The 23,775-nt window shown below is 46.0% G+C and overlaps 2 protein-coding genes and 32 non-coding genes across 34 annotated transcripts; 7 read left to right on the top strand and 27 right to left on the bottom strand.

The window, feature by feature from the left end:
- Nucleotides 1-42: 42 nt before the first annotated feature.
- Nucleotides 43-115, bottom strand: trnaf-gaa (transfer RNA phenylalanine (anticodon GAA)). The gene has a single exon. It is a non-coding gene; the product is annotated as a tRNA-Phe (tRNA).
- Nucleotides 116-221: 106 nt separating this feature from the next.
- trnai-aau (transfer RNA isoleucine (anticodon AAU)) lies at nt 222-295 on the bottom strand. Its single transcript has one exon. It is a non-coding gene; the product is annotated as a tRNA-Ile (tRNA).
- A 97-nt stretch (nt 296-392) lies between these two features.
- Nucleotides 393-464, bottom strand: trnap-ugg (transfer RNA proline (anticodon UGG)). Its single transcript has one exon. It is a non-coding gene; the product is annotated as a tRNA-Pro (tRNA).
- A 688-nt stretch (nt 465-1,152) lies between these two features.
- Nucleotides 1,153-1,225, top strand: trnaa-agc (transfer RNA alanine (anticodon AGC)). The gene has a single exon. It is a non-coding gene; the product is annotated as a tRNA-Ala (tRNA).
- Nucleotides 1,226-1,792: 567 nt separating this feature from the next.
- Nucleotides 1,793-1,865, top strand: trnaa-agc (transfer RNA alanine (anticodon AGC)). Its single transcript has one exon. It is a non-coding gene; the product is annotated as a tRNA-Ala (tRNA).
- A 434-nt stretch (nt 1,866-2,299) lies between these two features.
- trnai-aau (transfer RNA isoleucine (anticodon AAU)) lies at nt 2,300-2,372 on the bottom strand. Its single transcript has one exon. It is a non-coding gene; the product is annotated as a tRNA-Ile (tRNA).
- A 97-nt stretch (nt 2,373-2,469) lies between these two features.
- Nucleotides 2,470-2,541, bottom strand: trnap-ugg (transfer RNA proline (anticodon UGG)). Its single transcript has one exon. It is a non-coding gene; the product is annotated as a tRNA-Pro (tRNA).
- Nucleotides 2,542-3,590: 1,049 nt separating this feature from the next.
- trnaq-uug (transfer RNA glutamine (anticodon UUG)) lies at nt 3,591-3,662 on the bottom strand. The gene has a single exon. It is a non-coding gene; the product is annotated as a tRNA-Gln (tRNA).
- A 135-nt stretch (nt 3,663-3,797) lies between these two features.
- On the bottom strand, nt 3,798-3,870 carry trnaf-gaa (transfer RNA phenylalanine (anticodon GAA)). Its single transcript has one exon. It is a non-coding gene; the product is annotated as a tRNA-Phe (tRNA).
- A 106-nt stretch (nt 3,871-3,976) lies between these two features.
- On the bottom strand, nt 3,977-4,050 carry trnai-aau (transfer RNA isoleucine (anticodon AAU)). Its single transcript has one exon. It is a non-coding gene; the product is annotated as a tRNA-Ile (tRNA).
- Nucleotides 4,051-4,147: 97 nt separating this feature from the next.
- trnap-ugg (transfer RNA proline (anticodon UGG)) lies at nt 4,148-4,219 on the bottom strand. The gene has a single exon. It is a non-coding gene; the product is annotated as a tRNA-Pro (tRNA).
- A 933-nt stretch (nt 4,220-5,152) lies between these two features.
- trnaa-agc (transfer RNA alanine (anticodon AGC)) lies at nt 5,153-5,225 on the top strand. The gene has a single exon. It is a non-coding gene; the product is annotated as a tRNA-Ala (tRNA).
- A 546-nt stretch (nt 5,226-5,771) lies between these two features.
- On the top strand, nt 5,772-5,844 carry trnaa-agc (transfer RNA alanine (anticodon AGC)). Its single transcript has one exon. It is a non-coding gene; the product is annotated as a tRNA-Ala (tRNA).
- A 775-nt stretch (nt 5,845-6,619) lies between these two features.
- trnaq-uug (transfer RNA glutamine (anticodon UUG)) lies at nt 6,620-6,691 on the bottom strand. Its single transcript has one exon. It is a non-coding gene; the product is annotated as a tRNA-Gln (tRNA).
- Nucleotides 6,692-6,827: 136 nt separating this feature from the next.
- trnaf-gaa (transfer RNA phenylalanine (anticodon GAA)) lies at nt 6,828-6,900 on the bottom strand. The gene has a single exon. It is a non-coding gene; the product is annotated as a tRNA-Phe (tRNA).
- Nucleotides 6,901-7,430: 530 nt separating this feature from the next.
- On the bottom strand, nt 7,431-9,198 carry LOC113077531 (uncharacterized). Its single transcript, XM_026249895.1, has 2 exons — nt 9,045-9,198; nt 7,431-8,935 (listed from the first exon to the last, which is right to left on the bottom strand). The coding sequence occupies exons 1-2, from the start codon at nt 9,045-9,047 to the stop codon at nt 7,808-7,810; spliced, it is 1,131 nt and encodes a 376-aa protein (XP_026105680.1). The 5' UTR covers nt 9,048-9,198; the 3' UTR covers nt 7,431-7,807.
- A 526-nt stretch (nt 9,199-9,724) lies between these two features.
- Nucleotides 9,725-14,207, bottom strand: LOC113077528 (uncharacterized). Its single transcript, XM_026249894.1, has 11 exons — nt 13,834-14,207; nt 13,573-13,653; nt 13,341-13,451; nt 13,156-13,233; nt 12,839-13,033; nt 12,282-12,748; nt 11,844-12,171; nt 10,911-11,712; nt 10,578-10,787; nt 9,836-10,249; nt 9,725-9,729 (listed from the first exon to the last, which is right to left on the bottom strand). The coding sequence occupies exons 1-11, from the start codon at nt 13,978-13,980 to the stop codon at nt 9,725-9,727; spliced, it is 2,838 nt and encodes a 945-aa protein (XP_026105679.1). The 5' UTR covers nt 13,981-14,207.
- Nucleotides 14,208-15,487: 1,280 nt separating this feature from the next.
- Nucleotides 15,488-15,561, bottom strand: trnai-aau (transfer RNA isoleucine (anticodon AAU)). Its single transcript has one exon. It is a non-coding gene; the product is annotated as a tRNA-Ile (tRNA).
- Nucleotides 15,562-15,658: 97 nt separating this feature from the next.
- Nucleotides 15,659-15,730, bottom strand: trnap-ugg (transfer RNA proline (anticodon UGG)). The gene has a single exon. It is a non-coding gene; the product is annotated as a tRNA-Pro (tRNA).
- A 937-nt stretch (nt 15,731-16,667) lies between these two features.
- On the top strand, nt 16,668-16,740 carry trnaa-agc (transfer RNA alanine (anticodon AGC)). Its single transcript has one exon. It is a non-coding gene; the product is annotated as a tRNA-Ala (tRNA).
- Nucleotides 16,741-17,516: 776 nt separating this feature from the next.
- On the bottom strand, nt 17,517-17,588 carry trnaq-uug (transfer RNA glutamine (anticodon UUG)). Its single transcript has one exon. It is a non-coding gene; the product is annotated as a tRNA-Gln (tRNA).
- A 135-nt stretch (nt 17,589-17,723) lies between these two features.
- Nucleotides 17,724-17,796, bottom strand: trnaf-gaa (transfer RNA phenylalanine (anticodon GAA)). The gene has a single exon. It is a non-coding gene; the product is annotated as a tRNA-Phe (tRNA).
- A 106-nt stretch (nt 17,797-17,902) lies between these two features.
- Nucleotides 17,903-17,976, bottom strand: trnai-aau (transfer RNA isoleucine (anticodon AAU)). Its single transcript has one exon. It is a non-coding gene; the product is annotated as a tRNA-Ile (tRNA).
- Nucleotides 17,977-18,073: 97 nt separating this feature from the next.
- Nucleotides 18,074-18,145, bottom strand: trnap-ugg (transfer RNA proline (anticodon UGG)). Its single transcript has one exon. It is a non-coding gene; the product is annotated as a tRNA-Pro (tRNA).
- A 937-nt stretch (nt 18,146-19,082) lies between these two features.
- On the top strand, nt 19,083-19,155 carry trnaa-agc (transfer RNA alanine (anticodon AGC)). The gene has a single exon. It is a non-coding gene; the product is annotated as a tRNA-Ala (tRNA).
- A 775-nt stretch (nt 19,156-19,930) lies between these two features.
- On the bottom strand, nt 19,931-20,002 carry trnaq-uug (transfer RNA glutamine (anticodon UUG)). Its single transcript has one exon. It is a non-coding gene; the product is annotated as a tRNA-Gln (tRNA).
- A 135-nt stretch (nt 20,003-20,137) lies between these two features.
- trnaf-gaa (transfer RNA phenylalanine (anticodon GAA)) lies at nt 20,138-20,210 on the bottom strand. Its single transcript has one exon. It is a non-coding gene; the product is annotated as a tRNA-Phe (tRNA).
- Nucleotides 20,211-20,316: 106 nt separating this feature from the next.
- trnai-aau (transfer RNA isoleucine (anticodon AAU)) lies at nt 20,317-20,390 on the bottom strand. Its single transcript has one exon. It is a non-coding gene; the product is annotated as a tRNA-Ile (tRNA).
- A 97-nt stretch (nt 20,391-20,487) lies between these two features.
- On the bottom strand, nt 20,488-20,559 carry trnap-ugg (transfer RNA proline (anticodon UGG)). Its single transcript has one exon. It is a non-coding gene; the product is annotated as a tRNA-Pro (tRNA).
- Nucleotides 20,560-21,495: 936 nt separating this feature from the next.
- trnaa-agc (transfer RNA alanine (anticodon AGC)) lies at nt 21,496-21,568 on the top strand. The gene has a single exon. It is a non-coding gene; the product is annotated as a tRNA-Ala (tRNA).
- Nucleotides 21,569-22,341: 773 nt separating this feature from the next.
- On the bottom strand, nt 22,342-22,413 carry trnaq-uug (transfer RNA glutamine (anticodon UUG)). The gene has a single exon. It is a non-coding gene; the product is annotated as a tRNA-Gln (tRNA).
- A 135-nt stretch (nt 22,414-22,548) lies between these two features.
- trnaf-gaa (transfer RNA phenylalanine (anticodon GAA)) lies at nt 22,549-22,621 on the bottom strand. The gene has a single exon. It is a non-coding gene; the product is annotated as a tRNA-Phe (tRNA).
- Nucleotides 22,622-22,726: 105 nt separating this feature from the next.
- trnai-aau (transfer RNA isoleucine (anticodon AAU)) lies at nt 22,727-22,800 on the bottom strand. Its single transcript has one exon. It is a non-coding gene; the product is annotated as a tRNA-Ile (tRNA).
- Nucleotides 22,801-22,897: 97 nt separating this feature from the next.
- On the bottom strand, nt 22,898-22,968 carry trnap-ugg (transfer RNA proline (anticodon UGG)). The gene has a single exon. It is a non-coding gene; the product is annotated as a tRNA-Pro (tRNA).
- Nucleotides 22,969-23,775: the final 807 nt, after the last annotated feature.

Here is a 23,775-nt window from a genome sequence, read left to right as displayed (position 1 = left end):
GTCACTGGCCCGCCTCAAAAAGAGGAAATGAGTGGGAGATTTTGCCGAAACCCGGGATCGAACCAGGGACCTTTAGATCTTCAGTCTAACGCTCTCCCAACTGAGCTATTTCGGCCACAACAAGCTCCTGCTTAGCAAGCAGGGATTTCAGTGAGATCACCCTACTCTTTGTCACAGGAGAAGAGCAGAGCAGAGATGAGCCCCCAGACAATAAAAACAGCTGGCCAGTACGGGGATCGAACCCGCGACCTTGGCGTTATTAGCACCACGCTCTAACCAGCTGAGCTAACCGGCCTCCCTTCGCCATCTGTCTCTACCCGATTGAATAAAAAACTGCCTCAATGTTAGTGAACGCAACGAGACAACAAAGCTTCACGTTTTATCCCGACCAAGGGCTCGTCCGGGATTTGAACCCGGGACCTCTCGCACCCAAAGCGAGAATCATACCCCTAGACCAACGAGCCTTCCTGTGCTGGGCCGAGAAAAAAGAGCTACTGCCAGCATCAATAAAAGAAGGAACATGAACTAACGTGGAAGCAATCAAAGACCTCGAGACAGTGTTAAAGGCTAACGAACGCAAGTTGGCCTCTTAACTGACCTAAAAATGTGGCTGTGTCTAACATGTAGAGGGATGTTAGGGAGGACAGCTGAAACTGTCAGATGTCACTTAGACCAGCGGTTCTCAATTCCAGTCCTCGAGCCCCCTGCTCTTCACATTTTGTATGTTTCTCGTATAGCTTCAGACATTTGTTCCATTCAAACGTAAGTGCCCTGAGAAGTGGACATCACATGACATCCCTCCGTGATTCAAGTTCAAAGCGTATGTGTACGTTCAGTTCAAAGTGACTAACACAGAGGTGTACAGAGGTATACAGAGGTATATGATGTCACACTTGTCCATGTGTGAAGACGTTGCGCAGCGCAAATCCGTGAACCAATGTTCCAAAGTGAAGTAAACTTCGACGGATTTCCCCTGCTCAGGGAGTGGGGAGCAATGAACACCCGAGAAGGTCCTTTAACACAAAGCTAAATCTCTTTGTTAATTCGACAACACAATCCGCGGCCAGTGCAAAGGTGCAAGCCTAGAGGAGGGACGGCCTCTTTGCATCAAGCCGGTCATTCGCAGCTATTCTCGTCTTTCTTGAAAGGCCAGGGGAATTAGCTCAAATGGTAGAGCGCTCGCTTAGCATGCGAGAGGTAGCGGGATCGATGCCCGCATTCTCCAAGTTGGCTCATGCCCTTTTACTCACACATCCCTAAATCAGTGGTTTTCAATCCTGTCCTGGAGGCATCCCTGCCCTGCACATTTTGCATTTCCCCTCATCTAACACACCAGTTTCAAATCATCAGCTCATTAATAGAGACTGCAAGACCTGATTTGGGTGTGTCTAGCACTGACGCAATGCTGCGACACTCCCACGTTAGCTTTTTTGGGTCTCACAGCTGCCAAAAGTATTTCAGACATGGTCCTGTGCAAATTGGTTGCAAAACATTGCCATTTTACACACAGTTCCCTAAAGCAGTGGTTTTCAAACCTGTCCTGGAGGCACCCCTGCCCTACACATTTTGAATGTTTCCCTCATCTATCACACCTGTTTCAAATCAATACAAGAATCCGCACATGCATACTGGCGTAACAAGACCGAGAAGGTCCTTTAACACAAAAGCTAAATCTCTTTGTTAATTCGACAACACAATCGCGGCCAGTGCAAAGGTGCAAGCCTAGAGGAGGGACGGCCTCTTTGCATCAAGCCGGTCATTCGCAGCTATGCTCGTCATTCTTGAAAGGCCAGGGGAATTAGCTCAAATGGTAGAGCGCTCGCTTAGCATGCGAGAGGTAGCGGGATCGATGCCCGCATTCTCCAAGTTGGCTCATGCCCTTTTACTCACACATCCCTAAATCAGTGGTTTTCAATCCTGTCCTGGAGGCATCCCTGCCCTGCACATTTTGCATTTCCCCTCATCTAACACACCAGTTTCAAATCATCAGCTCATTAATAGAGACTGCAAGACCTGATTTGGGTGTGTCTAGCACTGACGCAATGCTGCGACACTCCCACGTTAGCTTTTTTTGGGTCTCACAGCTGCCAAAAAGTATTTCAGACATGGTCCTGTGCAAATTGGTTGCAAAACATTGCCATCAGGGACCTTTAGATCTTCAGTCTAACGCTCTCCCAACTGAGCTATTTCGGCCACAACAAGCTCCTGCTTAGCAAGCAGGGATTTCAGTGAGATCACCCTACTCTTTGTCACAGGAGAAGAGCAGAGCAGAGATGAGCCCCCAGACAATAAAAACAGCTGGCCAGTACGGGGATCGAACCCGCGACCTTGGCGTTATTAGCACCACGCTCTAACCTCTGAGCTAACCGGCCTCCCTTAGCCATTTGTCTCTACCCGATTGAATAAAAAACTGCCTCAATGTTAGTGAACGCAATGAGACAACAAAGCTTCACGTTTTATCCCGACCAAGGGCTCGTCCGGGATTTGAACCCGGGACCTCTCGCACCCAAAGCGAGAATCATACCCCTAGACCAACAAGCCTTCCTGTGCTGGGCTGAGAAAAAAGAGCTACTGCAGCATCAATAAAAGAAGGAACATGAACTAACGTGGAAGCAATCAAAGACCTTGAGACAGTGTTAAAGGCTAACGAACGCAAGTTGGCCTCTTAACTGACCTAAAAATGTGGCTGTATCTAACATGTAGAGGGATGTTAGGGAGGACAGCTGAAACTGTCAGATGTCACTTAGACCAGCGGTTCTCAATTCCAGTCCTCGAGCCCCCTGCTCTTCAGATTTTGTATGTTTCTCGTATAGCTTCAGACATTTGTTCCATTCAAACGTAAGTGCCCTGAGAAGTGGACATCACATGACATCCCTCCGTGATTCAAGTTCAGAGCGTATGTGTACGTTCAGTTCAAAGTGACTAACACAGAGGTGTACAGAGGTATACAGAGGTATATGATGTCACACTTGTCCATGTGTGAAGACGTTGCGCAGCGCAAAGACACTCCCACGTTAGCTTTTTTTGGGGCTCACAGCTGCCAAAAAGTATTTCAGACATGGTCCTGTGCAAATTGGTTGCAAAACATTGCCATTTTACACACAGTTCCCTAAAGCAGTGGTTTTCAAACCTGTCCTGGAGGCACCCCTGCCCTACACATTTTGAATGTTTCCCTCATCTATCACACCTGTTTCAAATCATCAACTCATTGATAGAGACCGCAAGACCTTTTGGGTGTGTCTAATAAGGCAGACAAAACTGTGCAGGGCAGGGGTGCCTCCAGGACAGGTTTGAGAACCAGTGCCCTAAAAGACCGACTGGGCATCGATGCAATGCTGCCACAGTCTCTACGTTAGTTAATTTTTTTGGACTCAAAGCTGCCAAAAAGTATTTCAGACATGGTCCTGCGCAAATTGGTTGCAAAAAGTGGTCCCACCGCGATTTGAACTCGGATCACTGGATTCAGAGTGCTAACCATTACACCATGAACCTTACCTGGAACCCGTGAGAGCCGTTGCTCCAGGGCCAAAAGACTGTCACCAGTGCCAACCTAGTGCTGTTTTTTATTTTCCTGCGGCAAGAAAGCACACAGGTTCCACCGAGATTCGAACTCAGATCGCTGGATTCAAAGCCCAGAGTGCTGACCATTACACCATGGAACCGAAACTGCTTGTTTGGTGGCCAACTGGGAAACAGATAGCTCCGTGGCAGTGGGGAAGCAGTTATACAGAGAAGTTGGAACCCAGTGATTTTTGGTCACTGGCCCGCCTCAAAAAACGGAAAAGAGTGGGAGATTTTGCCGAAACCCGGGATCGAACCAGGGACCTTTAGATCTTCAGTCTAACGCTCTCCCAACTGAGCTATTTCGGCCACAACAAGCTCCTGCTTAGCAAGCAGGGATTTCAGTGAGATCACCCTACTCTTTGTCACAGGAGAAGAGCAGAGCAGAGATGAGCCCCCAGACAATAAAAACAGCTGGCCAGTACGGGGATCGAACCCGCGACCTTGGCGTTATTAGCACCACGCTCTAACCATCTGAGCTAACCGGCCTCCCTTAGCCATCTGTCTCTACCCGATTGAATAAAAAACTGCCTCAATGTTAGTGAACGCAATGAGACAACAAAGCTTCACGTTTTATCCCGACCAAGGGCTCGTCCGGGATTTGAACCCGGGACCTCTCGCACCCAAAGCGAGAATCATACCCCTAGACCAACGAGCCTTCCTGTGCTGGGCTGAGAAAAAAGAGCTACTGCAGCATCAATAAAAAAGGAACATGAACTAACGTGGAAGCAATCAAAGACCTCGAGACAGTGTTAAAGGCTAACGAACGCAAGTTGGCCTCTTAACTGACCTAAAAATGTGGCTGTATCTAACATGTAGAGGGATGTTAGGGAGGACAGCTGAAACTGTCAGATGTCACTTAGACCAGCGGTTCTCAATTCCAGTCCTCGAGCCCCCTGCTCTTCAGATTTTGTATGTTTCTCGTATAGCTTCAGACATTTGTTCCATTCAAACGTAAGTGCCCTGAGAAGTGGACATCACATGACATCCCTCCGTGATTCAAGTTCAGAGCGTATGTGTACGTTCAGTTCAAAGTGACTAACACAGAGGTGTACAGAGGTATACAGAGGTATATGATGTCACACTTGTCCATGTGTGAAGACGTTGCGCAGCGCAAATCCGTGAACCAATGTTCCAAAGTGAAGTAAACTTCGACGGATTTCCCCTGCTCAGGGAGTGGGGAGCAATGAACACTGTGTAGGGACCATGTCAATCGCAAGGAGCTCACTTCTAATGAGCTGATTATCCAAATCAGGTGTGCTAACAAAGAGAGACATGCAAAATATGCAGACCTTTGGGGAGCGAGGACTGGAATGGAGAACGCTTCCTTATTCTTTAAGTCAGTGTGAGAAAAAGAGGTGAGAAGTTGTCTGCGTGACCCGAGTGATGCAAGGTGTCTGCATAATACAAGAATCCGCACATGCATACTGGCGTAACAAGACCGAGAAGGTCCTTTAACACAAAAGCTAAATCTCTTTGTTAATTCGACAACACAATCGCGGCCAGTGCAAAGGTGCAAGCCCAGAGGAGGGACGGCCTCTTTGCATCAAGCCGGTCATTCGCAGCTATGCTCGTCATTCTTGAAAGGCCAGGGGAATTAGCTCAAATGGTAGAGCGCTCGCTTAGCATGCGAGAGGTAGCGGGATCGATGCCCGCATTCTCCAAGTTGGCTCTGCCCTTTTAGGGAGGACAGCTGAAACTGTCAGATGTCACTTAGACCAGCGGTTCTCAATTCCAGTCCTCGAGCCCCCTGCTCTTCACATTTTGTATGTTTCTCGTATAGCTTCAGACATTTGTTCCATTCAAACGTAAGTGCCCTGAGAAGTGCCCTGAGAAGTGGACATCACATGACATCCCTCCGTGATTCAAGTTCAAAGCGTGTGTCGTTCAGTTCAAAGAGGTCACAGAGGTATAACACAGAGGTCAAAGGTATAGAGGTATATGATGTCACACTTGTCCATGTGTGAAGACGTTGCGCAGCGCAAATCCGTGAACCAATGTTCCAAAGTGAAGTAAACTTCGACGGATTTCCCTGCTCAGGGAGTTGGGAGCAATGACACCCGAGAAGGTCCTTTAACACAAAAGCTAAATCTCTTTGTTAATTCGACAACACAATCGCGGCCAGTGCAAAGGTGCAAGCCTAGAGGAGGGACGGCCTCTTTTGCATCAAGCGGTCATTCGCAGTTATTCTCGTCTTTCTTGAAAGGCCAGGGGAATTAGCTCAAATGGTAGAGCGCTCGCTTAGCATGCGAGAGGTAGCGGGATCGATGCCCGCATTCTCCAAGTTGGCTCATGCCCTTTACTCACACATCCCTAAATCAGTGGTTTTCAATCCTGTCCTGGAGGCATCCCTGCCCTGCACATTTTGCATTTCCCCTCATCTAACACACCAGTTTCAAATCATCAGCTCATTAATAGAGACTGCAAGACCTGATTTGGGTGTGTCTAGCACTGACGCAATGCTGCGACACTCCCACGTTAGCTTTTTGGGGGTCTCACAGCTGCCAAAAAAGTATTTCAGACATGGTCCTGTGCAAATTGGTTGCAAAACATTGCCATTTTACACACAATTCCCTAAAGCAGTGGTTTTCAAACCTGTCCTGGAGGCACCCCTGCCCTACACATTTTGAATGTTTCCCTCATCTATCACACCTGTTTCAAATCATCAACTCATTGATAGAGACCGCAAGACCTTATTTGGGTGTGTCTAATAAGGCAGACAATCAAACTGTGCAGGGCAGGGGTGCCTCCAGGACAGGTTTGAGAACCACTGCCCTAAAGAGACCGACTGGGCATCGATGCAATGCTGCCACAGTCTCTACGTTAGTTAATTTTTTTGGACTCAAAGCTGCCAAAAAGTATTTCAGACATGGTCCTGCGCAAATTGGTTGCAAAAAGTGGTCCCACCGCGATTTGAACTCGGATCACTGGATTCAGAGTGCTAACCATTACACCATGAAACCTTACCTGGAGCAGCCGTTGCTCACAGGGCCACAAAGACTGTCACCAGTGCCAAACTAGTGCTGTTTTTTTCTTTTCCTGCGGCAAGAAACAACACAGGTTCCACCGAGATTCGAACTCAGATCGCTGGATTCAAAGCCCAGAGTGCTGACCATTACACCATGGAACCGAAACTGCTTGTTTGGTGGCCAACTGGGAAACAGATAGCTCCGTGGCAGTGGGGAAGCAGTTATACAGAGAAGTTGGAACCCAGTGATTTTTTGGTCACTGGCCCGCCTCAAAAAGAGGAAATGAGTGGGAGATTTTGCCGAAACCCGGGATCGAACCAGGGACCTTTAGATCTTCAGTCTAACGCTCTCCCAACTGAGCTAAAGCTGGGGAACAATTGTCTGTATAAGAAGGGGGGGAAGAGGGGAGAGAGAGGAAGAGAAGCGCGAGAAATTCAGGAAATCGTAGGTTCGAATCCACGCTGTCACATAAAGTTATGCGTGTATTTGTTAAAAATCGTAAATCGATTGTTTCGTGTCCAAGTTTGATTTTAAAAGTAATGTATTTGAATTTAATTATTGTTTCATTTCTAAGATTGATTTTGACAGTAATGTTTTTGATTTAATAATTCTTTCGTTTCTAAGATTGATTTTTATTTTATTCTCATTATCATTATCATTAGTCAAAGTGCATTTATTAAGGCAATCATTTCCTGTGGCAGTAGGGACAAAATAACCTCCTTATTACGGCATTCACACTTTATTGTATCATATTACTTACTGCAAAGCTACACGTGACACTGAATTTAACTGTAAACTGAATGTCATTACATTCAATAAAACAAATAAATACAACACACCAGTCAAAGAGAAATATATTTATTAACTATATACATATTTAAAAAAATGTAGGAAAAGTACTAAATTCAATATAAAATTAAGAATTTTAAGTGCACACGCTATATAAAATAAGTACAAAAAAATATATAAATATATACATCAAAATCTACACATTTTGGTATTTTACTTTATACTGCTTCCTCTACACATAAACCTTTCTATAATAATAATAATAATAGTTTAACTTTATTTAATATGTATATATATTTCCATATGTATTATAGTGTATTCACATACATACCCACATGTTTATAATAATAATAATAATAATAATAATAATACAAGATAAAAAAAAGTGCACAGTATAACTCTTTAACATTAAATATGGCTGGAAGATAAAAAACAGAACAGATCCAACCAAGAGAACAAAATGAATGTATCACACATAAATAAATGAGTTATCTTCTCATAATCTGTAACCACTGCTCCTTTGTAATTGTTTCTTTATTAGGGCAATATATTTTGCCTTTGTACTGGCTATGGCCAGTTTCTTGAGTACGAAATTGGCCACACTTTCTGCACGAATTTGCTTTTACAGTGCGATTGTACGATCGTTTGGTTGGAGTGGCTGTGTCATTTGCAGGTGGCTCAGAGGAAATTGCTCCAGGGTTAATGGTGGAAAATGGGGCTGGGCAGGGCACCAGAAACATCTGAGACACAACAGGGGCAGTGGGTGTGTCAGGAACCAATGGGTGTGGTGCTGTCGGCCTGGGACAAATTGTCCTTAGCTGGCTGGACGTGGCTGAACGCTGAGGGTGTACGGCTGATGGCCAGATTGAAGTTGCTGTGGCAGATGTACAGGTAGCTGAGGGCGCAATCTTTCTAAACTTTGTCTTTGCCTGTCCAGCTGTGTCTGGTGGCATCTGGTAGGTATGCAACTGGTGGCTATATTGTGGAGGCACAACAGGCTGTACTCGTGCTGGAGGCAAAACATCCAAAGCCACTGGACGTGCCTCTGGAAGGTCCAGCCCTTGCAACAGCAAGGAGACCTCCTGACCCTTTAAACGGTTATTGTGCCATGTCGTAAGGGTCCTCTGATTTACCTCAACTAGCTGAAGGGTTGTGTCACTCATCACCGTTCCATTGCTCAGGATTAGCTGCCGAATTTTTCTGTAATCACGAAGAATGAGATCCCATCTAGACAGACATTCTGTCCGCTGTTTCTTGGGGCTTCGGTGGATGTTACATAACCTTATGAAAATCATTTCAACAAGGCGACAGCAATTAGGCCACTGTGCTGGAGAGCCGCTAGAACCCAAAACACACCTTTTTGTGCTGTCGACACCAGGAGTGAAGACAGCTTTCTTTTTTGGGGACCTAAAACGTCCTGTAAGTAGCCTGTCTTGATGACGAGCAGCATACACCACCCTGTCTTTATCAAATTTGTCCAGGTTCTGCCACAGACCCACAATGGTCGCAACTTGTTGGTTGGTAAGTGTGAGGCTTGTCTGTGTGCGCAGCTCCACCAGACACTCTGCCAACGCATCCACCCGGTCCATTCCAGGAATGCAGTGTTCGTCAACAGCCTGGAAATATATAACTGTTGGTTAGGTATTTACATGCTGTTAAGTAAGTTTACTGCTTAATGGCAGATAACTAAATGAGTGACAATTCGTATAGAAAAGGAAATTTTACCATTGCTGAGGGCACTGGTGTATCTAAAGGATCCTGGACACTGGGTACTGGTGCAGCTGAAGGAGCCCGGACTCTGAGCAGTGGTGGAGCCTGGACACTGGGCAGTGGTGGAGTCTGGACACTGGGCAGTGGTGCAGCTACACTGGGCACTGGTGCAGCTGAAGGAGCCCGGACTCTGAGCAGTGGTGGAGCCTGGACACTGGGCAGTGGTGGAGTCTGGACACTGGGCAGTGGTGCAGCTACACTGGGCACTGGTGCAGCTGAAGGAGCCCGGACTCTGAGCAGTGGTGGAGCCTGGACACTGGGCAGTGGTGGAGTCTGGACACTGGGCAGTGGTGCAGCTACACTGGGCACTGGTGCAGCTGAAGGAGCCCGGACTCTGAGCAGTGGTGGAGCCTGGACACTGGGCAGTGGTGGAGTCTGGACACTGGGCAGTGGTGCAGCTACACTGGGCACTGGTGCAGCTGAAGGAGCCCGGACTCTGAGCAGTGGTGGAGCCTGGACACTGGGCAGTGGTGGAGTCTGGACACTGGGCAGTGGTGCAGCTACACTGGGCACTGGTGCAGCTGAAGGAGCCCGGACTCTGAGCAGTGGTGGAGCCTGGACACTGGGCACTGGTGCAGCTGAAGGAGCCCGGACTCTGAACAATGGTGGAGCCTGGACACTGAGCAGTGATGCAGCTACACTGGGCACTGGTGCAGTTGAAGGAGCCCGGACTCTGAGCAGTGGTGGAGCCTGGACACTGGGCAGTGGTGGAGTCTGGACACTGGGCAGTGGTGGAGTCTGGACACTGGGCAATGGTGGAGTCTGGACACTGGGCAGTGGTGGAGTCTGGACACTGGGCAGTGGTGGAGTCTGGACACTGGGCAATGGTGGAGTCTGGACACTGGGCAGTGGTGGAGTCTGGACAATGGGCAGTGGTGGAATTTTGACACTGGGCAGTGGTGCAGCTGTAGGAGCCTGGACACTGGGAACTGGTGCAGCTGGTAGAACTGGTGGACCTGAAAGGACTAAGTCATCTGATGCCACAAGATTTGCCACTGTGGCTTCCTCTCCAAAGAAATCAATGAAACCCTCATCCTTTTCCACTTGCTCCTCCACATCTATCTCCTCCAGCAATTGAGAGGTCCTATCAGAGGTAGGGCACATGTCCTCCAGGGGCTGACTATTCTGCCTCAACAAGTACTGTACTCCAATGAGCTCCCCTGAGGAAATATTTGTAACAGGAAACATTTTTAATGGAAATTATGCAGAAAGGTTTATTTAGAAATGCAGTAAATATTTTGTTGTCCACTTCTGTATGAACAATATATATATAATTCAGAGGGTATCATAAAAAGACAGGATTACTCTATATTCTACTATGTATTTTATTTTCTGCCCTGAAACCTAGAACACAGAATAATGTATAAATATTCTGGTAGTATAATTTTTCTCTGATATGTCAAAATTACATTATTATTGTCCAAAAGCACTTGTAATTTTACCAAAAACATGCTACATCATGAGCTGCATTTATCAAAATATTTTTACCTGTGTATACTGCAGGTGGAGTGAAGCTAGGGACCAATTTCCTGCCATACAACTTATTGTAGTTCTCATTGACAGAGTAAACCAGCTCCCCTGTGTAAGAGCGCAGAGTTGAACCTCCATCTGCAACAGCAGCTTCAGCCCGGTCCTGATTCCAGCGTAATAAACCTTCCAGGAGATAAATCTGGAAGTTCAGGCTGTTTGCGCTGTTCCCTAGAAAAAGAAATAGAAAGCCAAATATTGCTTTGAGAAAATGCAAAACATAAAATTTAATCTGCAAATATCTTGATAAACAGGAATTAGTGGCAAAATGTGGTATATTCTGACATGACAAACCTGGAATAAATCTGTTTAGGTGGCAGTGAAATGATTCCAGGGATGTGGAGCCTCTGGCACAACGATAGGTTTTTAGAACCACCCCACCCTTGCTTGTAGTTCCAGTTTCAGTATAGAGCGGCACATTTGGAGGGTCTTGGATACAGGTGATGTGCCGCCTCTGGACATTCCAGATGTGCTGCATTCTCACACTGTCAAGTAGAGGAACACCAAGAGCATCATTCCCCTTGCCACCCATGAGCTCTCTGATGAGCATATCAAGGAGGCGGAAAGTGGTTTCTTCTCCCCGTGTTCTCCTCCTGCAGTGCTGGAGCAGCTCAGCTTTAGTTAAATGATGGTCCAGTTCTGCCTCCGACAGAGTAGGCCAGCCCTGTTGGATGAGTTGCTCCCTTTTGGCCTGTCTCAGCAGAGTGAGATCCCCTGCATCCCACTCAAAAATACAGGATGACAGCCTTGCCATAAAAGTAGGGTACAACTGGTGGGCGTCAGTGGTGCACCCTACTGCCAGACGTCGCATAAAATGCCAAATGTCTAGGCGGACGATGACATCTGGCCAGCCGCTGAACCGCCTCTTCAATTTAGTCTCTCCCACTTTCTTGCAACAATCACAGTCCACATAAATGATAGTGGGAGGATCAACACCAGCACTCCGGTATCGCTCCATGAGCCCTGCAGCCATGAGGTCTAACCCAGCCCCTTCATTCGCAGTCAGGACACTCATCAGCACCTGACCTATCTCATTGCCCACTGAGGTAAGCCACTGTGCTGTGCCTTTCGCAGGCCCGCTCAACTTCTTGGTGATCTGAAAGAAACAATAAGCATAGCAAATAATACAACATGCATCCAAATCAGTTACACTGAAAAAAATAAAGCTCTCTTGGTCTAACAATACATTATAGATAAGGGTACAGTCAATTAAGCAGCTTATCTGACCTTCTTAGTTGAATCCATTTTTAAGATTGATCCATACGTGGATGTTATGCTGGCCTTTATGTGATCGAGCCTGTTGAGAATGTCCTGACTATATACAGTGAGGAGCCATTTGTAGCTGGGTACTGAAGCAAGTGGTGGTGGCTCCTGGAAGTGCAGCGGATGCAGGCCACGATTATCAAAAAAGGCCACACACTCTGATGTGTACCGAAGCGCACGTTTCAACCACTCCTCACTGTGGTTCTCTCTCAGCTGGCCGATGATCCTCACTGGGCCATTCCCCATGCCCCTCTCACGCAGCAAGCGAAGAACCCGAATGTCACAGGCATACCTTGGAAAAAAGCATTCATTTAAGTATCTTATTATAAGGTATCTAATTATTGTAGGAAATATTTATCAGAAAGGGTAGCACATAAGTGAAAATGACTGCAAAATAATTACTTGCGTGTGAGGATGACCCTGAATTCAGATCGATGGGCCAGGTCCAACTGCTGCAGCACAGCTTGACTCCAGGACAGATAGCTGGTTCTACACCTGGTGCAGATCAGGGTCTCTGTCACCAGGTTGTAGTATCTGTCAATGTCTAACACCTGTCGTACCCTCCTGTGCAGTCCACCACCACACAGCTGTTGCCTGGCACAGGCAGGGTTAGTACACTGGAGCCGCACCTTCCACAGCTTATATGGCATCCAGAGCAAGAGACGCTGTGAAAAAAACCTATCAGGTGTTGGAGCTTGGTGGTACAACAGGGCTGGTGGTGGGGGGTGATACCACAACTGTAGGTTTTCACGCAGCTCCAGCTTTCCCTTTGCACCAACCCTAAAAAGTGCTTCTGACACCCACTTCTGGTCTTGCTGTGGCATTGTCTGTGGCCACAGAAGGGGGAGATCTTCTGGCTGAGATGAGACCTGCTGATATTATAAAAAACACTGGTTTAAATAAAAGCTAAGAGAGCATTAAATGATGAAGACATGTATATATTTTGAATGAGATCTTACTGGGCTCCTCACAACAGTATTCTCAGAAACAGTTGATGGCGTTGCTGTTTTTTTGATGCGTTGTGAACTCTGAGGTGGAGGAAGGAAGAAGGAAGAGGAGGACTGGATGACGGGCTGATGAGGTTTGGGGGATGGAGGAGGATGAGGATCAGAGGGTGGACATGAAACTGTAGCTGAACTGGAGTGCTCTAACATCTGTGGAGTCAAACATTATGAATAATTTATTAAGGGGATTGCCATGTTTTTAATACATTAAAATTACATAGTGATAAAGTCATGATGACATTATAAAAGTCTTGATGTCTTTTAATATTAACCTGAGAGGTTTTCCTCTGGGTGCTCAAATTAGGTTTTGCTGCTGCCACATGTGAGCCTCCAAACCTTGACTTTTCAAACTAAAAAGATTTGTCATGGTTAGTGATAACAAAACCCTAACACTATAGTTAAAGGTTGAGATGTTTCAGTATCTGCAGTGATGCATGCAATAGTGTGGTCTGCTTACCATTGACAATGTCAGTTTAGGTCTCTTTGCAGGACATGACACATCGCTGACAGAGGGTGTGCTTTGGGCCGGGGTGCTCTGTGATGCTTCCCCTGTGACTGGTGGATGAACCTGTGACACATGCATAAAGTACAAAACAGTCTTCCTAATGTGATTTTAGATATAAAGACACATTGATGTTGCAAACACATCTATCTATTTATGCAACTTGAACCAGGCTAATTGAAGTTACCTTGTGAAAGCCACAAATACATGTCTGAGCTTCCTTCAGAAGAGTGGTCTGTCCCCTCATTTGCAGAGGGCACTTTTCTATCTGTGAACATGAATTATACCTCTGACACTGGATCTCAAAACAGCAATAAGTCATCATAATTATATCAATATAACATTGTATTTACATGTAATTACTTAACCATACACATAAATAAAAATACCACAATGTATTGTCAAAAAAGTTTGTTAGTTTGCCCATGAATCTAGCTGCATAACTTACCTTCTGATACATCTCATGCCATCGTTTTTGTCGGGGAGAAGGTCTATTCCCCTGTGTAGATGGCCAAACTCCTGTTTGGGCAAAACTCTCCAGACGCGCAAGCCATTCAGCATTACTCATGCCTTTGTGAGACTTAGCTGAAGCCATGTCGTTGCCTGAAACACTACATAACACGTTACACTAACTGCCATTGTAGCCTGTAGCATTTACCCTCCTGTTGTGTTCATTTCATGATAGCTAGTTGTGTTCCTGGTCCAGAACGACCGCCATATTATAGCAGATTATAAGTTCATTATAATACACATATTATCTTACATATAACATGTTGTGATTTATTTATTTATTATTTAATGCCATGTCAGCAGCAGGGGCTATATTCATGCCAAGAGGAAACATTTCAATTGCACAATTCAGTCATATATATAATGTCAAAACAATTATATAACATTTATATATATATATATATATATATATATATATATATATATATATATATATATATATATATATATATATATATATATATATATATATGTTTGTATGTATGTGTGTATGTTTGTACAAATATAAAAAAATACATATAATAAGATTATAACAAGAATAAAAGTATAAGAACAATTACATAGAGTCTTAACAAGTTGTGATAGATCTTTCTATTATGGCTGTATGTCTCAATGACCTAGGCTCATACAACACGTTTATGAGTATAAATAAATAAATAAATATATAGCATTATGGATTAATTTGACTAAAACAAATACTCAGATTAAACATATTGTGGTCTTTCAACTGTGTCCATGTGATAAGGGCATGAACCTGAATGTATAAACTTATCCATTCACTTCTTTTGACTGGTCATAACATATGTACAAACATATAACATACGTGTAAAAGTTAAACAAAACATTAACATTTTCCAAATTTATTTTGTGTGTTCAAATGCCGCATTTGGAAAAAGCTGTGGAACCTTATTACAATTAAATAAAAAGCATTTTTTTTTTCATTGAGAAAACTTGTTAATCGGTTAAATTCGACATATTTACAGTTACGTTAGCTCCGGTCGTAATAGTATTTACACATCAGTGACAGTTGACGTTACGTAGTATCAAGCGGTAATCATAGGCTAATTTACATGGCCAATCTTGCTATTCCTAAAGAACAAAAATCCTAAACCATTTCATTCATATCAAGATATAAATAACATACATGAGCGGAATGTAAATAATTTAACGTTACCTGAGCGGAGATTACATGCAATTGGCGAGGACGTGCGTGATTGGTGTATGAGAAATAGACCTTGCCATTTCATTGGACGCGGAAAAATAGAGATCGCAACGTGATTGATTTATAAAAGATAGAAGTCGTAAGGTGATTGGTTTTTAAAAGATAGAAGTCGTAACGTGATTGGTTTTCAAAAGATAGAGGTCGTAACGTGATTGGTTTTCAAAAGATAGAGGTCATAACGTGATTGGTTTTTAAAAGATAGAAGTCGGCATACTATTGGATTAATTTTACAGACTTGTGGTTGTCAGGTACCGCCATTTCGGCCACAACAAGCTCCTGCTTAGCAAGCAGGGATTTCAGTGAGATCACCCTACTCTTTGTCACAGGAGAAGAGCAGAGCAGAGATGAGCCCCCAGACAATAAAAACAGCTGGCCAGTACGGGGATCGAAGCCGCGACCTTGGCGTTATTAGCACCACGCTCTAACCAGCTGAGCTAACCGGCCTCCCTTCGCCATCTGTCTCTACCCGATTGAATAAAAAACTGCCTCAATGTTAGTGAACGCAACGAGCCAACAAAGCTACACGTTTTATCCCGACCAAGGGCTCGTCCGGGATTTGAACCCGGGACCTCTCGCACCCAAAGCGAGAATCATACCCCTAGACCAACGAGCCTTCCTGTGCTGGGCCGAGAAAAAAGAGCTACTCCAGCATCAATAAAAGAAGGAACATGAACTAACGTGGAAGCAATCAAAGACCTCGAGACAGTGTTAAAGGCTAACGAACGCAAGTTGGCCTCTTAACTGACCTAAAAATGTGGCTGTGTCTAACATGTAGAGGGATGTTAGGGAGGACAGCTGAAACTGTCAGATGTCACTTAGACCAGCGGTTCTCAATTCCAGTCCTCGAGCCCCCTGCTCTTCACATTTTGTATGTTTCTCGTATAGCTTCAGACATTTGTTCCATTCAAACGTAAGTGCCCTGAGAAGTGGACATCACATGACATCCCTCCGTGATTCAAGTTCAAAGCGTATGTGTACGTTCAGTTCAAAGTGACTAACACAGAGGTGTACAGAGGTATACAGAGGTATATGATGTCACACTTGTCCATGTGTGAAGACGTTGCGCAGCGCAAATCCGTGAACCAATGTTCCAAAGTGAAGTAAACTTCGACGGATTTCCCCTGCTCAGGGAGTTGGGAGCAATGAACACTGTGTAGGGACCATGTCAATCGCAAGGAGCTCACTTCTAATGAGCTGATTATCCGAATCAGGTGTGCTAACAAAGAGAGACATGCAAAATATGCAGACCTTTGGGGAGCGAGGACTGGAATGGAGAACCGCTTCCTTATTCTTTAAGTCAGTGTGAGAAAAAAGAGGTGAGAAGTTGTCTGCGTGACCCGAGTGATGCAAGGTAGTCTGCATAATACAAGAATCCGCACATGCATACTGGCGTAACAAGACCGAGAAGGTCCTTTAACACAAAAGCTAAATCTCTTTGTTAATTCGACAACACAATCGCGGCCAATGCAAAGGTGCAAGCCTAGAGGAGGGACGGCCTCTTTGCATCAAGCCGGTCATTCGCAGCTATGCTCGTCTTTCTTGAAAGGCCAGGGGAATTAGCTCAAATGGTAGAGCGCTCGCTTAGCATGCGAGAGGTAGCGGGATCGATGCCCGCATTCTCCAAGTTGGCTCATGCCCTTTTACTCACACATCCCTAAATCAGTGGTTTTCAATCCTGTCCTGGAGGCATCCCTGCCCTGCACATTTTGCATTTCCCCTCATCTAACACACCAGTTTCAAATCATCAGCTCATTAATAGAGACTGCAAGACCTGATTTGGGTGTGTCTAGCACTGACGCAATGCTGCGACACTCCCACGTTAGCTTTTTTTGGGGTCTCACAGCTGCCAAAAAGTATTTCAGACATGGTCCTGTGCAAATTGGTTGCAAAACATTGCCATTTTACACACAGTTCCCTAAAGCAGTGGTTTTCAAACCTGTCTTGGAGGCACCCCTGCCCTACACATTTTGAATGTTTCCCTCATCTATCACACCTGTTTCAAATCATCAACTCATTGATAGAGACCGCAAGACCTTATTTGGGTGTGTCTAATAAGGCAGACAATCAAACTGTGCAGGGCAGGGGTGCCTCCAGGACAGGTTTGAGAACCACTGCCCTAAAGAGACCGACTGGGCATCGATGCAATGCTGCCACAGTCTCTACGTTAGTTAATTTTTTTGGACTCAAAGCTGCCAAAAAGTATTTCAGACATGGTCCTGCGCAAATTGGTTGCAAAAAGTGGTCCCACCGCGATTTGAACTCGGATCACTGGATTCAGAGTGCTAACCATTACACCATGAAACCTTACCTGGAGCAGCCGTTGCTCACAGGGCCACAAAGACTGTCACCAGTGCCAAACTAGTGCTGTTTTTTTGTTTTCCTGCGGCAAGAAACAACACAGGTTCCACCGAGATTCGAACTCAGATCGCTGGATTCAAAGCCCAGAGTGCTGACCATTACACCATGGAACCGAAACTGCTTGTTTGGTGGCCAACTGGGAAACAGATAGCTCCGTGGCAGTGGGGAAGCAGTTATACAGAGAAGTTGGAACCCAGTGATTTTTGGTCACTGGCCCGCCTCAAAAAGAGGAAATGAGTGGGAGATTTTGCCGAAACCCGGGATCGAACCAGGGACCTTTAGATCTTCAGTCTAACGCTCTCCCAACTGAGCTATTTCGGCCACAACAAGCTCCTGCTTAGCAAGCAGGGATTTCAGTGAGATCACCCTACTCTTTGTCACAGGAGAAGAGCAGAGCAGAGATGAGCCCCCAGACAATAAAAACAGCTGGCCAGTACGGGGATCGAACCCGCGACCTTGGCGTTATTAGCACCACGCTCTAACCAGCTGAGCTAACCGGCCTCCCTTCGCCATCTGTCTCTACCCGATTGAATAAAAAACTGCCTCAATGTTAGTGAACGCAACGAGACAACAAAGCTTCACGTTTTATCCCGACCAAGGGCTCGTCCGGGATTTGAACCCGGGACCTCTCGCACCCAAAGCGAGAATCATACCCCTAGACCAACGAGCCTTCCTGTGCTGGGCCGAGAAAAAAGAGCTACTGCAGCATCAATAAAAGAAGGAACATGAACTAACGTGGAAGCAATCAAAGACCTCGAGACAGTGTTAAAGGCTAACGAACGCAAGTTGGCCTCTTAACTGACCTAAAAATGTGGCTGTGTCTAACATGTAGAGGGATGTTAGGGAGGACAGCTGAAACTGTCAGATGTCACTTAGACCAGCGGTTCTCAATTCCAGTCCTCGAGCCCCCTGCTCTTCACATTTTGTATGTTTCTCGTATAGCTTCAGACATTTGTTCCATTCAAACGTAAGTGCCCTGAGAAGTGGACATCACATGACATCCCTCCGTGATTCAAGTTCAAAGCGTATGTGTACGTTCAGTTCAAAGTGACTAACACAGAGGTGTACAGAGGTATACAGAGGTATATGATGTCACACTTGTCCATGTGTGAAGACGTTGCGCAGCGCAAATCCGTGAACCAATGTTCCAAAGTGAAGTAAACTTCGACGGATTTCCCCTGCTCAGGGAGTGGGGAGCAATGAACACTGTGTAGGGACCATGTCAATCGCAAGGAGCTCACTTCTAATGAGCTGATTATCCGAATCAGGTGTGCTAACAAAGAGAGACATGCAAAATATGCAGACCTTTGGGGAGCGAGGACTGGAATGGAGAACCGCTTCCTTATTCTTTAAGTCAGTGTGAGAAAAAAGAGGTGAGAAGTTGTCTGCGTGACCCGAGTGATGCAAGGTAGTCTGCATAATACAAGAATCCGCACATGCATACTGGCGTAACAAGACCGAGAAGGTCCTTTAACACAAAAGCTAAATCTCTTTGTTAATTCGACAACACAATCGCGGCCAGTGCAAAGGTGCAAGCCTAGAGGAGGGACGGCCTCTTTGCATCAAGCCGGTCATTCGCAGCTATGCTCGTCATTCTTGAAAGGCCAGGGGAATTAGCTCAAATGGTAGAGCGCTCGCTTAGCATGCGAGAGGTAGCGGGATCGATGCCCGCATTCTCCAAGTTGTCTCATTCCCTTTTACTCACACATCCCTAAATCAGTGGTTTTCAATCCTGTCCTGGAGGCATCCCTGCCCTGCACATTTTGCATTTCCCCTCATCTAACACACCAGTTTCAAATCATCAGCTCATTAATAGAGACTGCAAGACCTGATTTGGGTGTGTCTAGCACTGACGCAATGCTGCGACACTCCCACGTTAGCTTTTTTTGGGTCTCACAGCTGCCAAAAAGTATTTCAGACATGGTCCTGTGCAAATTGGTTGCAAAACATTGCCATTTTACACACAGTTCCCTAAAGCAGTGGTTTTCAAACCTGTCCTGGAGGCACCCCTGCCCTACACATTTTGAATGTTTCCCTCATCTATCACACCTGTTTCAAATCATCAACTCATTGATAGAGACCGCAAGACCTTATTTGGGTGTGTCTAATAAGGCAGACAATCAAACTGTGCAGGGCAGGGGTGCCTCCAGGACAGGTTTGAGAACCACTGCCCTAAAGAGACCGACTGGGCATTGATGCAATGCTGCCACAGTCTCTACGTTAGTTAATTTTTTTGGACTCAAAGCTGCCAAAAAGTATTTCAGACATGGTCCTGCGCAAATTGGTTGCAAAAAGTGGTCCCACCGCGATTTGAACTCGGATCACTGGATTCAGAGTGCTAACCATTACACCATGAAACCTTACCTGGAGCAGCCGTTGCTCACAGGGCCACAAAGACTGTCACCAGTGCCAAACTAGTGCTGTTTTTTTCTTTTCCTGCGGCAAGAAACCACACAGGTTCCACCGAGATTCGAACTCAGATCGCTGGATTCAAAGCCCAGAGTGCTGACCATTACACCATGGAACCGAAACTGCTTGTTTGGTGGCCAACTGGGAAACAGATAGCTCCGTGGCAGTGGGGAAGCAGTTATACAGAGAAGTTGGAACCCAGTGATTTTTGGTCACTGGCCCGCCTCAAAAAGAGGAAATGAGTGGGAGATTTTGCCGAAACCCGGGATCGAACCAGGGACCTTTAGATCTTCAGTCTAACGCTCTCCCAACTGAGCTATTTCGGCCACAACAAGCTCCTGCTTAGCAAGCAGGGATTTCAGTGAGATCACCCTACTCTTTGTCACAGGAGAAGAGCAGAGCAGAGATGAGCCCCCAGACAATAAAAACAGCTGGCCAGTACGGGGATCGAACCCGCGACCTTGGCGTTATTAGCACCACGCTCTAACCAGCTGAGCTAACCGGCCTCCCTTCGCCATCTGTCTCTACCCGATTGAATAAAAAACTGCCTCAATGTTAGTGAACGCAACGAGACAACAAAGCTTCACGTTTTATCCCGACCAAGGGCTCGTCCGGGATTTGAACCCGGGACCTCTCGCACCCAAAGCGAGAATCATACCCCTAGACCAACGAGCCTTCCTGTGCTGGGCCGAGAAAAAAGAGCTACTCCAGCATCAATAAAAGAAGGAACATGAACTAACGTGGAAGCAATCAAAGACCTCGAGACAGTGTTAAAGGCTAACGAACGCAAGTTGGCCTCTTAACTGACCTAAAAATGTGGCTGTGTCTAACATGTAGAGGGATGTTAGGGAGGACAGCTGAAACTGTCAGATGTCACTTAGACCAGCGGTTCTCAATTCCAGTCCTCGAGCCCCCTGCTCTTCACATTTTGTATGTTTCTCGTATAGCTTCAGACATTTGTTCCATTCAAACGTAAGTGCCCTGAGAAGTGGACATCACATGACATCCCTCCGTGATTCAAGTTCAAAGCGTATGTGTACGTTCAGTTCAAAGTGACTAACACAGAGGTGTAAGAGGTATACAGAGGTATATGATGTCACACTTGTCCATGTGTGAAGACGTTGCGCAGCGCAAATCCGTGAACCAATGTTCCAAAGTGAAGTAAACTTCGACGGATTTCCCCTGCTCAGGGAGTGGGGAGCAATGAACACTGTGTAGGGACCATGTCAATCGCAAGGAGCTCACTTCTAATGAGCTGATTATCCGAATCAGGTGTGCTAACAAAGAGAGACATGCAAAATATGCAGACCTTTGGGGAGCGAGGACTGGAATGGAGAACCGCTTCCTTATTCTTTAAGTCAGTGTGAGAAAAAGAGGTGAGAAGTTGTCTGCGTGACCCGAGTGATGCAAGGTAGTCTGCATAATACAAGAATCCGCACATGCATACTGGCGTAACAAGACCGAGAAGGTCCTTTAACACAAAAGCTAAATCTCTTTTGTTAATTCGACAACACAATCGCGGCCAGTGCAAAGGTGCAAGCCTAGAGGAGGGACGGCCTCTTTGCATCAAGCCGGTCATTCGCAGCTATGCTCGTCATTCTTGAAAGGCCAGGGGAATTAGCTCAAATGGTAGAGCGCTCGCTTAGCATGCGAGAGGTAGCGGGATCGATGCCCGCATTCTCCAAGTTGGCTCATGCCCTTTTACTCACACATCCCTAAATCAGTGGTTTTCAATCCTGTCCTGGAGGCATCCCTGCCCTGCACATTTTGCATTTCCCCTCATCTAACACACCAGTTTCAAATCATCAGCTCATTAATAGAGACTGCAAGACCTGATTGGGTGTGTCTAGCACTGACGCAATGCTGCGACACTCCCACGTTAGCTTTTTTGGGGTCTCACAGCTGCCAAAAAGTATTTCAGACATGGTCCTGTGCAAATTGGTTGCAAAACATTGCCATTTTACACACAGTTCCCTAAAGCAGTGGTTTTCAAACCTGTCCTGGAGGCACCCCTGCCCTACACATTTTGAATGTTTCCCTCATCTATCACACCTGTTTCAAATCATCAACTCATTGATAGAGACCGCAAGACCTTATTTGGGTGTGTCTAATAAGGCAGACAATCAAACTGTGCAGGGCAGGGGTGCCTCCAGGACAGGTTTGAGAACCACTGCCCTAAAGAGACCGACTGGGCATTGATGCAATGCTGCCACAGTCTCTACGTTAGTTAATTTTTTTGGACTCAAAGCTGCCAAAAAGTATTTCAGACATGGTCCTGCGCAAATTGGTTGCAAAAAGTGGTCCCACCGCGATTTGAACTCGGATCACTGGATTCAGAGTGCTAACCATTACACCATGAAACCTTACCTGGAGCAGCCGTTGCTCACAGGGCCACAAAGACTGTCACCAGTGCCAAACTAGTGCTGTTTTTTCTTTTCCTGCGGCAAGAAACCACACAGGTTCCACCGAGATTCGAACTCAGATCGCTGGATTCAAAGCCCAGAGTGCTGACCATTACACCATGGAACCGAAACTGCTTGTTTGGTGGCCAACTGGGAAACAGATAGCTCCGTGGCAGTGGGGAAGCAGTTATACAGAGAAGTTGGAACCCAGTGATTTTTGGTCACTGGCCCGCCTCAAAAAGAGGAAATGAGTGGGAGATTTTGCCGAAACCCGGGATCGAACCAGGGACCTTTAGATCTTCAGTCTAACGCTCTCCCAACTGAGCTATTTCGGCCACAACAAGCTCCTGCTTAGCAAGCAGGATTTCAGTGAGATCACCCTACTCTTTGTCACAGGAGAAGAGCAGAGCAGAGATGAGCCCCCAGACAATAAAAACAGCTGGCCATACGGGGATCGAACCCGCGACCTTGGCGTTATTAGCACCACGCTCTAACCAGCTGAGCTAACCGGGCCTCCCTTCGCCATCTGTCTCTACCCGATTGAATAAAAAACTGCCTCAATGTTAGTGAACGCAACGAGACAACAAAGCTTCACGTTTTATCCCGACCAAGGGCTCGTCCGGGATTTGAACCCGGGACCTCTCGCACCCAAAGCGAGAATCATACCCTAGACCAACGAGCCTTCCTGTGCTGGGCGAGAAAAAAGAGCTACTGCAGCATCAATAAAAGAAGGAACATGAACTAACGTGGAAGCAATCAAAGACCTCGAGACAGTGTTAAAGGCTAACGAACGCAAGTTGGCCTCTTAACTGACCTAAAAATGTGGCTGTGTCTAACATGTAGAGGGATGTTAGGGAGGACAGCTGAAACTGGTCAGATGTCACTTAGACCAGCGGTTCTCAATTCCAGTCCTCGAGCCCCCTGCTCTCACATTTTGTATGTTTCTCGTATAGCTTCAGACATTTGTTCCATTCAAACGTAAGTGCCCTGAGAAGTGGACATCACATGACATCCCTCCGTGATTCAAGTTCAGAGCGTATGTGTACGTTCAGTTCAAAGTGACTAACACAGAGGTGTACAGAGGTATATGATGTCACACTTGTCCATGTGTGAAGACGTTGCGCAGCGCAAATCCGTGAACCAATGTTCCAAAGTGAAGTAAACTTCGACGGATTTCCCCTGCTCAGGGAGTGGGGAGCAATGAACACTGTGTAGGGACCATGTCAATCGCAAGAGCTCACTTCTAATGAGCTGATTATCCGAATCAGGTGTGCTAACAAAGAGAGACATGCAAAATATGCAGACCTTTGGGGAGCGAGGACTGGAATGGAGAACCGCTTCCTTATTCTTTAAGTCAGTGTGAGAAAAAAGAGGTGAGAAGTTGTCTGCGTGACCCGAGTGATGCAAGGTAGTCTGCATAATAAAGAATCCGCACATGCATACTGGCGTAACAAGACCGGAGAAGGTTCCTTTAACACAAAAAGCTAAA

Source organism: Carassius auratus, unplaced genomic scaffold, assembly GCF_003368295.1.
Source record: "Carassius auratus strain Wakin unplaced genomic scaffold, ASM336829v1 scaf_tig00022846, whole genome shotgun sequence".
In the NCBI taxonomy this organism is placed as follows: Eukaryota; Metazoa; Chordata; class Actinopteri; order Cypriniformes; family Cyprinidae; genus Carassius; species Carassius auratus.
This window is presented reverse-complemented; position numbering and strand designations above follow the sequence as displayed.

Bases quoted from the DNA above. Each gene is read 5' to 3' on its own strand.
- LOC113077528 (XM_026249894.1), bottom strand. From the start codon at position 13,980: ATGGCTTCAGCTAAGTCTCACAAAGGCATGAGTAATGCTGAATGGCTT. The intron at 12,749-12,838 runs GTAAGATCTCAT...TAATATCAGCAG, and splicing joins ATACTGTTGTGAGGAGCCCA to GTCTCATCTCAGCCAGAAGA. The intron at 10,250-10,577 runs GTAAAAATATTT...ATATTTCCTCAG, and splicing joins TCCACCTGCAGTATACACAG to GGGAGCTCATTGGAGTACAG.